Raw genomic sequence first — 15,000 nt, 5'->3', positions numbered from 1 at the left:
GCTGCTTGGAGACGCGTCACGGTCTAGTAAATGTCCCAATGCAAGTAGACAGGGTAGAGCTCCGATAGGATGAACTGGTTGTAGACCATTGACGGAACACGCGCGCCTCGTGTCTGGGTTTCAACAGAGGCGGCATCCTAGTCAGAGAGTCGCGGGAAGAGGAGCCGAGCAGGGAACGCGCGAGACCACATCTAGGCGGGAAGCGTGTTCCTTCGTATAGAAAACACCATAAGGAAGGACAATCGTAACAATGTCAAGTTTAAAGAAACGAAATTCGAGCTCCTCGGCTGACAGAGAGGAGGACAAACAAGCCACGGAGAGGATGCTCTCCCCGGGCACAGGCAAAGAGAACGGAGAGCCGAGCCCCGGCGGTGGGGAGACCATACAGGAAGAAGGGAAAGATGGTGTGGTGCTGAAAAGGACCATCACTCTGGTCAATGGCATCGCCATCATCGTGGGCACCATCATTGGCTCGGGCATCTTTGTCACCCCGACCGGCGTGGTCAGGGAAGCCGGCTCCGTCGGCCTATCGCTGGTGGTGTGGACAGTGTGCGGGGTTTTCTCCACCGTAGGGGCTCTGTGCTACGCCGAACTTGGGACCACCATCACCAAGTCCGGCGGGGACTATGCGTACATCCTCGAGGTGTACGGCTCGCTGCTGGCGTTCCTCAAACTCTGGATCGAGTTGCTCATCATTCGCCCTTCCTCGCAGTACATCGTGGCTTACGTGTTCGCCACCTACCTGCTCAAGCCCATATTCCCCGACTGCCCGGTGCCGGAGAACGGGGCCAAGTTGGTGGCATGTTTGTGCATTTGTAAGTAGTGAGGCTCGGGAGCGGCACTTGATACAGCGTGTCGAAACGGGAGAATGTTAAACCTGTGCAATGCAGTTAGTGATGGGAGTTGTCCAGTCGGGTACATGGCCGAATATATTGAGTGGATCATAATAACAAAATGCCTTCTATTTTTTTATAATACGGCAATAATAATAATAATAATAATAATACAAATAATAATATGATGAAAATCATAATACTTTATTAATAATAATAATAATAATAATCATATATATTTTGATGATTATTATTATTATTGGCCAGTGGTCCAGCAATTGTAGAAGGCTATTTGGGCTCTATGGTCTGAGGATGGGCGCACTCCACTAGGCTGAACTTCGGACCTCCAGCGGACCGAGCTTCGAGTCGCCCATCCTTCGCCCTCCTCCTATACTAGCATACATCTTGGCTTTTCTAATTAGGGATAAATAATTACAAAATAAGTCCCAAAGTGACGCATAACGCCCTCATACGGGCGTTATGTTTCACCATCATCAAAGCACGCCCGGCCAAGACCACATGGCTTGTTTCTTGGACAACATGCTGCGTTATTTCATCATCCCAAGGATGCGTCAACGTAACCCACGTGCTACGTCAAATAAATCGTGTCTACGTTTTATTTACTTTTTGTTAATAGTCGTAATACGACGAATCCCTGCTGCTAAAATGTGTAATGTTTCCTAATTTACATTTGAAGGACTTTGAGGTATTGTTCGGGCTCGTCCACGTCTCAGCGTTCACCCGGTTTGGGTGAACGCAAGTGTCGTTCGTAAATCAGCTTAATCTAGATGAGACAAAACAAATGCTCCACAGTTTCTATAAAGCACCTCGTTGCTTCAAGATCATTTACTCTGTAGGCATTTTGAGAGATACACTGATAAGGCTACGAGTTCTGTTTACGGATTTCCGTGTGTGTGTGTGTGTGTGTGTGTGTGTGTGTGTGTGTGTGTGTGTGTGTGTGTGTGTGTGTGTGTGTGTGTGTGTGTGTGTGTGTGTGTGTGTGAGTGAGATTAACCCTGGATTAGCAGCTTCTAAATCTTGCTAGCCTTGTATTCTAATTAGTCTCTGAGGGGGTTAGCCTCTTGGGTGTTTTTAATGTTTATGTTCGACTCCGACATATTAGTGTTTGTACCTACGCATAGTGGCATGTATATGGCAACGTTAAGGAAGCAAAATAGTCGCGTATGTGTGAAGACTGTGTCGATCTCTGTCCACTAGTGCTAGTGCCTCATCCCCACAGTGACCTGTAGAGTTCTAAAGCCAGAAGGGCAACACATGACTACACATGAGGGACCCTAACCCCCCCGATGTGAATAACAGCCATGTTACACACACACATCTCCCAGTAGTAATAACTGGTCTTTTATGGACCATAAACCCATTGTGTGCAGTGTGCACGGTAAATTGTCCTAATAGGGTGGTTCCAGGGATCTTGGTGTGAGTGTCTTTCTGTTTGTGTGCATTGGACCATGTGTGACTATTGACAAGCATGTGTTGATGCTCATAGATGTTTATTATATGTCCACACAAATCAAGATGATAACAGCAAAGAAACGGTCAGAAATTGTGATAAAAAAAGTGATTTTGTTCTGTGCCGCATTGGTCCTGGCCAATAGTCTAATGTACTCCCTGGTTTTTGCGTGCGTGCGTGCGTGCGTGCTTGCGTGCGTGCGTGCGTGCGTGCGCGCGTGTTTCCCGTTAACACTGAGTCCCATTGAATCGAGGCTTTCTCTTGTGGCCCCTAGCCTGATTTAGGGACTTTGTAGGAGCCGCCTCTTTGTTAATCACTTTTAATAGACGGAGCCTCGCTCATGGGGCCAGCTCAAACACCGAAGTGTGTGTGTGTGTGTGTGTGTGTGTGTGTGTGTGTGTATATTTGTGTGTGTGTGTGTGTGTGTGTGTGTGTGTGTGTGTGTGTGTGTGTGTGTGTGTGTGTGTGTGTGTGTGTGTGTGTGTGTGTGTGTGTGTGTATGTGTGTGCTAAAGAAAGAAAGGGAGGGCGATGGCTGTGAGGAATTTCCCCATTTCTGTGAAGTCCCATCCCAACCGTTTTCTATGGGATTGTCTTTCATTCCAAACACACACACACACACACACACACACACACACACACACACACACACACACACACATACACACACACACACACACAAACACAAACACACACACACATACACACAAACACAAACAGACAAACACAAAGCGAGATTGTGAGCATCATCAACAAACTCATCTGACATCTTTCAATTTAAAGTTTTTGCCCATTTATGTATTTTATGTAAAAAAAAAGCTGCCTTATACTAAAAACTAAACTTTGAGAAACCTTCTTTCAACTTAATTTACCGCAAACAGAATATTTAATTTTGTCAGTGCCTAAGTGGTCTAAGAAATTTATAACAATTCATCTCCATAAAAATATAAAAACCTTCTGAAGTGTTGACGAAGGAAGCGGTTCGAAGCGAAAGCGAGTCCCCTTTGGTCTGTTGATAGCTGAAAACTGTCACGGATGAGGCCGTTCATAAGCAGGGCCAGATATAATTTGTAGCTGTTCCTTTTAGAAACAGAATAAGTTATTTAATTTGCATATTTGCACATGCAAGGCAAGTGACTCGGTGAGGAAAATGCATTCATGATATAAAGCAACACGATGTAAGCTAAATATGAACAGAATATTGTTAAAAGTCTTTTTAAAGCGTGAATCTCTCCGTAAGGGTTTAAGAGTGGCGAACCGGTGAATGTGTGAACAACACAAGTCGATTCAATTTGTAAAGACATTCTCCCCATCATCTAGAGACACACAGGAATGTGAATGTTTACTGGTGTTAACAGGAAGACACACAGTCCCGGACACTATTCACCATATCCAGCCCACTGGCTCCAGCCCCCCCCCCCCCACCCCAACAAGGGTTATTAATTAGTCCAGCTCATTAATCAACTCATTTAGAGTAGAGGGGTGCCCGAAGGATTCATGAGTTTGAAGGTCCTGAATAGAGCTGGCTATTAACTAAGAGCAATTAGATTTGCTTCAGAGTTTAAATCAGACCCAATCAACTGGTTTACCAACCTTCTCAGAGAGGTTGTTGCTTCCATTTGTTAAAATAAAATCAAACTGTCTCTCTCTCTCTCTCTCTCTCTCCTCCCCCTCCCCTCTCTCTCTCTCTCTCTCTCTCTCTCTCTCTCTCTCTCTCTCTCTCTCTCTCTCTCTCTCTCTCTCTCTCTCTCTCTCTCCCTCTCTCTCCTCCCCCTCCCCTCTCTCTCTCTCTCTCTCTGTCTCTGTCTCTCTGTCTCTCTCTCTCTCTCTCTCTCTCTCTCTCTCTCTCTCTCTCTCTCTCTCTCTCTCTCTCTCTCTCTCGTTCTCTCTCGCTCTCTCTCTCGCTCTCTCTGTCTCTCTCTCTCTCTCTCTCTCTCTCTCTCTCACTCTCTGTCTCTCCCTCTCCCTCCCTCTCTCTCCCTCTCACTCTCTCTCTCTCTCTCTCTCTCTCCCCCCCCCCTCTCTACATTAACGTCCGCCTCTCTCTCCCCATGTGCTCAGTGATCCTGACCTTTGTGAACTGCTACAGTGTGAAGGCGGCCACGCGGGTGCAGGACTTCTTCGCGGCCGCCAAGCTGCTGGCCCTGGGCATGATCATCATCATTGGCTTTGTGCAGATTGGGAAAGGTAAGTCAGTTAGGCCCCAACAGAGGGTCCAGCAACATGCACATCTAGAGCCCAAAGCACACAGAGCACCCATTGGCTCGTTTGTAGCACTAGCCAAATGATAGAGAGGATACACTTGTTTAATCTGGGGTACGCCGGATCGCCGATGTAGCAGGGCTCTACATTTCCCCCCGACCTCAAACAGTGTATCTTGGTGCGGAAACGTGGATATATTTGTGTCTCTCTCGACACGGCACTGCGCATTGGACTTTAGGCACAACAAGACACAAGATGAAACAACGTGGTTCAAAATAAATGGACACCCAACGGCGCCTGGCAAGCCGGCCTAGTGTCTGCGAATGTCCCCTGAAACGGCTCCCACATCAAGTAATCTCATCTAATCCTAAGAGATAGCACTTCCACAGGCCTTGAAGGATGGAAATGAAGAGAAGAAGAAGAAGAAGAAGAATTTAAATCAGTACAGAGCCAATTCCTTGGCAAACCGAATCGCCCAAGATGTTTGGACACACTCTATGGGCTTTTCAGCGCAGTGTCTCTGAGGACCCCAGAGACCGGTCACACACCAAGTCATCCCAACTAATCCTAAGAAGTGAAACATCATAATGACCAATTGGCCCAAATGTGCACCCATTGTATTTGTATGTGGCTCGACTACACTGACCAACAGGAATGGTTTGGTCTAACCAACCATCATTCAGCTACTCCAGGTGTGGGCGAATGGCCAGTGCTCAGTGGTTTGATCTACAGGATCAACAACACCTTAGCCTGTGAGCTATGCAGGTTTTCTTGAAAATGAAACTCGGACCATATCGAAAGGTGATTTCCTGTTGTGTGTAGTTACAATCACACTGTCATTGTCACCATCTATTCATTTGTGTGTAAATGTGCAAAGCTCTTTGCCACATTCGTGCCAGGGGAAGGTACGTTTCCCATAACCAAATCAGCCTTGTTTGGTAACCGTCCTTAATTCCACCAGAGAATAGGCCGTGTTGAAGTGGATTACCTGTTGCTGCCTACTGGAGAGTAGCCCAGTGCTCATTAAGGTCACACGATTCTTTGGGAGCATTTCCGTAGTACAAGGCTACAGAGAAACACAATACACTACTGTAGTTCACTCACGGCACCGGTTGTCTGAAACAAAATCAGTAATGGACCACTAATAATGTCTCAAAGAGAGATAATATGATGTGAGCACCTTTATAAAAAATATTAAAGGAGATTAGGAGAATAATGTTCTGCTGCCTTAAGCCGTATTCAGTCTTTTTTTACATAGGAGCATTAAAGTGTTGTGACCGTGTGGACTGTAACCAAAGCAAGTGCTCCTATTGTGCAAGCTCCAGACACAGAATTGATGCATGTTTTGAGACGAGGTTGTGCGAGTAGATTTTATGGATTTGGCATACAATGTTATGGTGCATTACTGCCACCAACTGGCATGGAGTTAGGACCGAGAATAGCACACGGCCGAAATGCCAGACGTACTTCACTTCCCTACTTCACTTACTTGCCTGGTGTTCGACACCTCACACAGAAACTGCAACTTTGGTCCTGTTTACACCGAGCCTCCAATCGGCAGTGGACAGCTGTGAGTTTGTCAGTCCACACCTGGCAATAGAATGTTGTTCCACGCGTGAATCCAGTGGGGAGCTTGTGATCAGATCACACTTCCTCTCTCTATATATATCTAAACACTCAAACGGAACTTCGGACACATTTGCGTAAACACCGCTGAGAGAATCTGGCTGTATGCCCCAGACCCCAGACCGCCTCGTGGGTGGTCTGAAGGCTACGTTATGGTTCCACGTCGACCCGACGTAACGACCATGCGGACGCTTCAACGCAGTCCATAACCGGTTTTGGTTCTGCGTCGGGTTTTAGTGAGCGGACCAATCCCATCCCTTGCCGTTGCGTTGCCTCGACGGAAGGCTCAGCTGAGGAAGTGTGTATGAAATCGGCGAGTGTTTATCTTAATGAGCCAATGCTTTTATCTAATCCGATACGTTATCAAAACAGCTTCTTTGGTATGCGAACAAGCTCCTTTTTACGCAGCACAAGGGGGTTTACGCACCCCTTGCGTCCTTCGGACCCTCCTTGCGTCCACCGCAAGAGCCTAATGTGCGCCTCCCAAAAATTGCCACCTTGCGTCGAGGCGACGCAGCAGCGAGGGCTGTGATTGGTCCGCTAACATAAACCCGACACAGAACCCAAACAGGTTCAGTACTGCCTGGTCATTGCGTTGCATCAACGTCCGGCCATGGCTCTACCTTAATCGTTCAACACTGCGTGTTACAGCAGGGAGAAGGGGAAGTTTATCTTTTGAATTCCTGCCAGCTGTTTTTTCTCTGGGCTTGGAATGTTTCTGTTGAATCCCAAACACGGAAGTCCGAAGAGTGACACGAACATTTCCATCTCTGAGCGAGGGGAGCGCGGCCTGTGAGTTCTGTGTCTTCTTCTGACGACTGCCAGAGACGAACCACCATATGCAACATTTCCGATCTAACTATTCAAGGTGCATTTTTTAGAACTTTGTGACATCTAGCTGAACAGACTTGACACACGTGGAATATCATTTTCTGTAGTATGATTTAATTAGTGTAAAATCGCATGAAATTGAGAATCATCGCATTTTCGTTCTCGTTTAAATCTACACGTTAAAAGACCATATTCTAAAAGTACATTTTGGTCCCTGATTGAGCGTATTTAAGCAGGTAGTGGTAAGGTATCTTTCTCAGGGATAATCAAACCTTGCGTTTACCTGTTCAGGACTTTGTCTCACAATGATGAATTTGCTCTACGTGTGTGTGTGTGTCTGTGTTTATTGTTATTTTCAGTCCAAGTTCAGTGCTGGATAAGGGAGCTTCTGTAAGCTCTTAAGCACCACGAGAAATCCCCCCCCCCCCCCCCCCCTTCATATTTGTCTGTAGGCTTACTACTTTGTACAGCCTTAATTTTATTCAGATAAATTCGATTTCACCAATTACAACCGGGTATCTTTGTCACAGTCACAATGGCCACGGTACAAGTTGTAGGGCAAGGCAGAGATGATCATTATCTCTATTTGTGGTATCAATCATTCATCTCGCTTATTTTACTTTTTGAACCAGGAAACAACCTTAAAAAACAAAGGGCTGAAACGTGCATGTATTAAACATTGCACTACCACTTTAATCACCTTTATATACATAGGATATTTCCTCTGTCATTTCGCTGGGGTGATAATTATAGGAATACGCCTCATATTCGCATCGTGGCAGTTTTCAACGTGCCTCAAAACTTTATTTTTCATCAGGTGTTATTTTGTTTGCACATGTGGGTAAGTCATGGCGAGATTTACTTAGGTTAGCCAACACATTTAAAAAAAAATAGAAGACACATTGGTATATTAATTTCAGCAATCAGTTATTATAAATGTTCTACCATTCAATTTATAGTCGTCTCCCGATTCGTTCCACAAGTTCAAGTTCTTGGTAGTGGTTCAGACAGTGGGGTGTCTTCCATGCGGTGTGCCTTTCCTCATCCGATGAAAGCCTGTAATGGTACTGAACACGGCTCCACTGTTGTCCTACACAAATCCAATGTTTTCATATCCACACGTGTAGATGTGACGAAAACTTAAGTTCAATCCAGGAATTGGGGAAGTCTGGTTGTTAACACGTTTTGGGGTTTTTCAATAGAAAACATGAGTTATGCCTTATCCTGGTTAAGTCAGGTGGAAGTGCATGTAATTACTGCTTTCGGTCTTTTAAGAGAGCCTAGATCATATGGAATTATCCAAATTCAGAACAATCATTGTTGCAACTGTTCACACATACACACATGCGCACTGCACACACACTTCATATTCATTGTGTCATAAATAAAGTACTTTCTTCCACTTGCATTTGCTCTTTAAATAATCAATCATTGTTGACAGTTATTTTGTTACTTTATAATTTAGCCAATCAAAGCAAGTCATCAACGGTACTGCACCGTTTGGATTCAACAACAGGAAGTGCATGCCGTGTGACACAGAAGTTTTCAAATTGAAGAAATCAAGAGTTCAGAGAGGGAGATGTGAGATGACGATGTTTTTGAGAAGTGGCAGCTGATTGGGTGGGAACGAGGGGGAGGGAGGGGCCGGCGATGTTTTGGTCGGGAGGAGGGTGGATGGGGGGGGGGGAGGGTTCTTAGTGGGACCATACACTCACATGATTGCCTTTTAAGCCTAGTGAGAGGGTTGGTGCGGTGTGGGTGGAATGACGCTCACATGAGCAGCAATTAGCTTCCTGCAGGTTTTAACAATCAGAAGAATAGACACGAGGGAGACTCTGCGAGGGGTGCTGGTGAGTGTGGTGGTAGGAGGAAGGAGGGGTAGGTCTAATCACGCTACCAAAGAGCTTACGGCTAATATGGGACCCCCCCCCCCCCCCATTGCTGTACCAACACAGCCATACGCTGTTGGTTTAACAACCGACTCTGTCTGAGAATGTGTGTGTGTTTTTGTGTGCGTGTGTGTGTGTGTGTGTGTGTGTGTGTGTGTGTGTATCTGTCTGTGTATGTGCGTCATGGGGAAGGGCTAGGAATGTAGCCAAATCTCGTCTGCCCCAGGTCATGACCCAGGCATGCCCGGGACACGCCCTGATTTAGAGACCTAGGCCTCCTTGTTTCACCGGGGGTCAATCTCTGATCAGCCTCCAGCTCCCCCAGGTTTTCTGTCCTGTGCATTTTGAAACCGCTGCCCTGTAATCGTCTAAATTGCTGCACACCGCACCATCACACTGGATTACCATGGCAACCAGACCATTGAGTTGGATGTGCGCGCACACACTGTGGTGAAATCCACAGGGTGTGTTCGGACAGCGGCCTTCGACTTATATCTTGATGATAATTAAACCGTCCAATCGTCTTGTCTGTCTACCAGGAGATACAGTCGGCCTGCTTCCAGAAAACTCCTTTGAGGGCTCCAACTATGACTTTGGCAACATCGGTCTTGCTCTCTACAGCGGACTGTTTGCATACGGTGGCTGGTAAGGGACCATAATCACCTTCAGAAGCGTACGTTGAATCAAGCCTCCCACTCACATTTTGATCCGATGCCTTCGATTATCTTTGGCTTCTGTTATTACTTTTCTGCTCTGCTCTAAATTCTGTACTGGTAGTTATTGTTTGAATTGTTTACTTCTCAGTTACAAAAGCATTTAAGGAATTCAAACTAAACTCATTTTTTATGAGTGTGGTATTGAACAAAGATGTCTTCTAATTTCAGGAACTACCTGAACTTTGTTACAGAGGAGATGATCGACCCTTACAGGTAAGCAATCAAATAAAAATATACAATCCAAATAAAAGGCTTAGCTATTTACCTCCAACTTCATCCTCCTCAATGAATTGACATATAGTTAATACAAATAGAACAGGTGCTTTGCAGTCAAGTGGAAGCAAGGACTATTAATAAAAAATAATGATTAATACACAATATTAAAGATTTACTCACTATAGAGTCAATAGACACAGAAAGATCAAATTAAAGTGCTCAAAAACCTGGAGGCACATCGGTTTTATGTGTGCAATTAGGTTCACAAATGTGAAAAGTGGGAAAGTACTTCCCGTTTATCCGCTTATACTGCTCCTAAGTCACTATGCTTAGGATGGGTTGTTCCAACGGTAAACAGACAAAAACGTTAGGCTCATTAAAGGAGTAGTTAGCAAGATTTAGAGCAGATTCCAATAACTCACAAGAATTAGAAAACAGCACATCACCAACCTCCAAGAAAACCAGCTCTGCAATTTGCAGACAGCTTAAACTCTGGGACAATCCCTTTCTCTCTTGTTATAAACGACTAATTATTCTGCGTAATTAACTTTCTCTCACTCACTCAGGAATCTCCCTCTGGCCATCATCATCTCTCTACCCATCGTCACCGTGGTGTACGTCCTCACCAACCTGGCCTACTTCACCACCCTCACCCCTGAACAGATGCTTGTTTCGGAGGCTGTGGCAGTGGTGAGTGTGCACCATGCACCAAAACTCAAAAATATAGCATATTTATTTGCATAGTGCAGTATTATTTATTGTTTTGCTCTCTAATCTGTTCTCCTGTCTTAATGAACAGATCAGTGTTCTTCATTGTTCTGCTCTCTGATCTGTTCTGTCTCCTGTCTTAATGAACAGATCAGTGTTCTTTATTGTTCTGCTCTCTGATCTGTTCTGTCTCCTGTATTAATTAACAGATCAGTGTTCTTTATTGTTCTGCTCTCTGATTGGTTCTGTCTCCTGTCCTAATGAACACATCAGTGTTCTTTATTGTTCTGCTCTTTGATTGGTTGTCTCCTGTCCTAATGAACAGATCAGTGTTCTTTATTGTTCTGCTCTTTGATTGGTTGTCTCCTGTCCTAACGAACAGGACTTTGGAAATTTCCACTTGGGTCCGATGGCGTGGATCATCCCGGTGTTCGTTGGCCTGTCCTGCTTCGGATCAGTCAATGGCTCTTTGTTCACCTCTTCCAGGTTAGAAAAACACGCACGCACGCACGCACAGAACTCCTCTCACTACTTCAAACTAATTTACCGATGACATACCCGTACCCTAGCCTGATCCTACCAGACTGTCGTACTTCATTTCTGGACCTACTCAATTGACAAACGTTAACTAACTTGAAGGCGGGTGTCTGTTGAAGTTTAAACCTATTGGATCTGCCCAGTGCCACTCTAGATCTTCCGTAACCCATTGCTATCGTTTGGCCGGGAATCCCGTTGCACGCAAGCTGTAAACAAACCAAACACGGCGCGTGAAGATGTCCGTCAACGAGAGCTGACTTTAACAGCATTGTTCTCAGCCAGGCCCTCTGTTCGTTGATTGGACGCAGAAAATTTGGAAGGCGAACACCCACTAACATACCGCCGACCCAGACCTAGTACTGAAACAAAATTAAAATTGAGCGGAAGTACTTAGGCGGGCGGAGCCAGGCTACCCGTACACAGGCTTAGCTGCGGAGGATGACGCTCGTACCTGAACCATGTTAACGTTTGTGCTCCCTCTCTCGCAGGTTGTTCTTCGTTGGTTCCAGGGAAGGTCACCTGCCCAGCCTGCTGTCCATGATCCACCCCACACTGCTGACACCTCTGCCCTCCCTCATCTTCACCGTACGCCCCCCCCCCCACCCCCCCTCTCACACTATGCACCGCAGCATGGAGTCACTGCAGCACTGGAGTCACTGCAGCACTGGAGTCACTGCACTGTTAGAGTCACTGCACTGTTAGAGTCACTGCACTGTTAGAGTCACTGCAGCGTTAGAGTCACTGCAGTCACTGAGTCACTACAGCGTTAGAGTCACTGCAGCACTAGAGTCACTGCAGCACTAGAGTCACTGCAGCACTGGAGTCACTGCAGCACTGGAGTCACTGCAGCGTTAGAGTCACTGCAGCACTGGAGTCACTGCAGCGTTAGAGTCACTGCAGCACTGGAGTCACTGCAGCACTGGAGTCACTGCAGCACTAGAGTCACTGCAGCACTGGAGTCACCGCAGCACTGGAGTGACTGCAGCACTGGAGTCACTGCAGCACTGGAGTCACTGCAGCGCTAGAGTCACTGCAGCGTTAGAGTCACTGCAGTCACTGAGTCACTGCAGCGTTAGAGTCACTGCAGCACTGGAGTCACTGCAGCACTGGAGTCACTGCAGCGTTAGAGTCACTGCAGCGCTGGAGTCACTGCAGCACTGGAGTCACTGCAGCGTTAGAGTCACTGCAGCACTGGAGTCACTGCAGCACTGGAGTCACTGCAGCACTAGAGTCACTGCAGCGTTAGAGTCACTGCAGTCACTGAGTCACTGCAGCGTTAGAGTCCCTGCAGCACTGGAGTCACTGCAGCACTGGAGTCACTGCAGCACTAGAGTCACTGGAGTCACTGCAGCACTGGAGTCACTGCAGCACTGGAGTCACTGCACTGTTAGAGTCACTGCAGCGTTAGAGTCAATGCAGTCACTGAGTCACTGCAGCGTTAGAGTCACTGCAGCGTTAGAGTCACTGCAGCGTTAGAGTCACTGCAGCACTGGAGTCACTGCAGTCACTGAGTCACTGCCATGCTAGTCTCACAGATCAGGCTTTAGATTGCTAATCTAACATCTGATATATTCATATTTTTTCTGACCAATAGGGTCGTGTAATCGGCCAAACTCGGCCAACACTAGTAACATTCACCTGATAACACGCTAAAATAGGTCTGTAAGGGTTACAACCCAGCACCATGAAGACTGGCCACTGTAGAAACACACTTACACTAGAATCCCTTCTGAAAGCTTAATCCACTCGCAAAAATGGCCATCATCAATAGAGCCTCTCCACAACAAGTGTATCTGAACCCCTTTCATGTTTCTGTTTCCGGACCGTGCTCTGTGCCGCCTGCCCTCAGTAGCTATGCTATGACGTAGTGGGACTGTTGGAGCCCAGATAACTACCATGTCAATGCCACATACACAGCAGACAATCTGGAAAAGTGACGTTTTGAAAAAACTCCTGCGTTTTCTCATTCTGCCCTCACAACCATACAGCGAATAACTCCCCCTCTCTCTCGTTCTCCCTTTCTCTCCCCTCTCTCCTCTCGTTCTCCTCCCTCTCTCCTCCCTTTCTCCCCCTCTCTCTCCTTCTCCTCCCTTTTTCTCCCCTGTCTCCCCTCTCTCTCCTCCCTCTCGTTCTCCTCCCTCTCTCCCCCTCTCTCTCCTTCTCCTTTCCCCCCCTCTCTCATCTCTCTCCCCCTCTCTCCTTCTCCTCCCTCTCCCCCTCTCTCTCCTTCTCCTCCCTCTCTCCCCCTCTCTCTCGTTCTCCTCCCTCTCTCCCCCTCTCTCTTTCTCCTCCCTCCCCCCCTCTCTCTCCTTCTCCTTTCTCCCCCCCCCCCCCTCCCTCTCTCCCCTCCACAGTGTGCCATGACCCTCCTCTACGCCTTCTCCAATGACATCTTCTCCGTCATCAACTTCTTCAGCTTCTTCAACTGGCTCTGCATCGCCATGGCGATCGTGGGAATGATGTGGCTGCGCTACAAGAAGCCTGAGCTGGAGAGGCCGATCAAGGTGAGAAGGGGAGAGAGACGGAGCGATGGCGGCTGGTTTCCTTGGTCAATGGGCTCGTGTGTGTAACTCTGGAAATAACCACGGGGCAGAAAAAGACGAGGGCACACTTCAGGTGGGAAAGTTGCACACAAAGTGTCTAATAAAGTAAGGAATCATTTTTATTTAAGTCTTTTATTGAACATGTTTAAAAAAATAATAATACAAACAAAAACAATTCAGCAGTAAAAAAGGAAATAAATAAATTAAAAACAAACAAATGGGATCCTCACGATCCTAAGCAACAAATACATAACTCAAATAACATAGTTCATGTTCAAAAGGGATAGGAAGAAGTTAAGAAAAACTTTTCTGGTCCTACCCCCTCTTATCCACCTCAAGGCAGGGCAATAAACAGTTTGATATGCCCGGCTCGTGGACGGCTTACCGTCCACGAGCCGGGCATATCAAACTGTTTATTGCCCTGCCTTGAGGTGATTATTCCGTTTATTCTACTTCTTGCCGGCCAACATAATAAAACAATTCAAATACTTTAATAATTAGCCTTTTTCTTATTCGTATTGCATGCTTATTAAATGTATTCTCTGTTTAAGTTCATCTCCCTCGAAAAGTAGTTCCCTTCAGAACTACGGTGAATAACGTTAGCTCAGCTGTAGGTAACTCGTTTCTATAGCAACCACACAAGGCTGCATCTGATCACTAGTTTAATAACGTAGTTGCTACATTCGTATAAAGTCAGCTTTAATGACGATCGATCAAACATGCGCTCCTTATTCCAAATCATTTTTATTTGCAATGAATGCAGGCTATAACAAAATTATTGCGATAGAAAACGATACAAGCGGCAAGTAGAACCGACAAGTCAGCGGGCAATATGCTGGATTAATGCACACCTCCCAGCCAATCAGAATCGAGCATTCTTAAATGAAGTAGAATAAAGTAATAGAAGCCCTTCTGTATAAAACGTATAGACATGGCATTCTTTTTCCGCCTTTAAGCCGGCAGTGAGGGCGGTAACGACGCCTATAAAAGGGGTGTAGTGACATGGCAGGGCAGGGGGTGACGTTACGAGGACGTGTAATGTGTGCGACCGCCACCGGGGGGTTTAATCATCCCTGAGGAGGTTAGCGAAGACGGTGAGCAGAAGCACCTCAACACTCTCTGTTGTACCTCTCCGGGTTGCTGATGTTGACGCATGTGACTCTGCGTCCCACCGGAACGCCGGCGTGTTATGGAAAAGCACACAGGGGGGGGGGGGCACGATGATGGATTTTCATGACTGCGATATTATTGGACCTCTGTGCAAACAGGAAGAGACACTCCACGCAAAACCTGTAAGAGGAACGTTTGAAATGGACCGTGGAGGTGTCACGTTAAAATTGTACCGGGGGCGAAAATTGTACCGGCCTACGTCATCGTTTGTTTACATCCTGACAACCTGCCCGGCAACAGACGACGCGATGCAGAAAAC

General features: G+C 46.5%; 1 protein-coding gene across 1 annotated transcript in view; it reads left to right on the top strand.

Annotated features, from left to right (window-relative positions):
* Positions 1-15,000, top strand: part of slc7a5 (solute carrier family 7 member 5) — a 19,980-nt gene that overhangs the window by 12 nt on the left and 4,968 nt on the right. The window contains exons 1-8 of the mRNA XM_030367042.1: positions 1-815; positions 4,365-4,490; positions 9,391-9,496; positions 9,736-9,780; positions 10,350-10,473; positions 10,874-10,977; positions 11,517-11,613; positions 13,383-13,532. The exon at positions 1-815 is cut by the window's left edge and continues 12 nt beyond it. Coding sequence (XP_030222902.1) covers positions 251-815; positions 4,365-4,490; positions 9,391-9,496; positions 9,736-9,780; positions 10,350-10,473; positions 10,874-10,977; positions 11,517-11,613; positions 13,383-13,532 — 1,317 coding nt within the window. The 5' untranslated portion in view covers positions 1-250. The remainder of the gene's footprint in view (positions 816-4,364; positions 4,491-9,390; positions 9,497-9,735; positions 9,781-10,349; positions 10,474-10,873; positions 10,978-11,516; positions 11,614-13,382; positions 13,533-15,000) is intronic.

Source organism: Gadus morhua, chromosome 9 (assembly GCF_902167405.1).
Source record: "Gadus morhua chromosome 9, gadMor3.0, whole genome shotgun sequence".
Taxonomy (NCBI): domain Eukaryota; kingdom Metazoa; phylum Chordata; class Actinopteri; order Gadiformes; family Gadidae; genus Gadus; species Gadus morhua.
The sequence above is the reverse complement of the archived record's forward strand: the minus strand, read 5'-3'. Positions and strand labels throughout refer to the sequence as shown.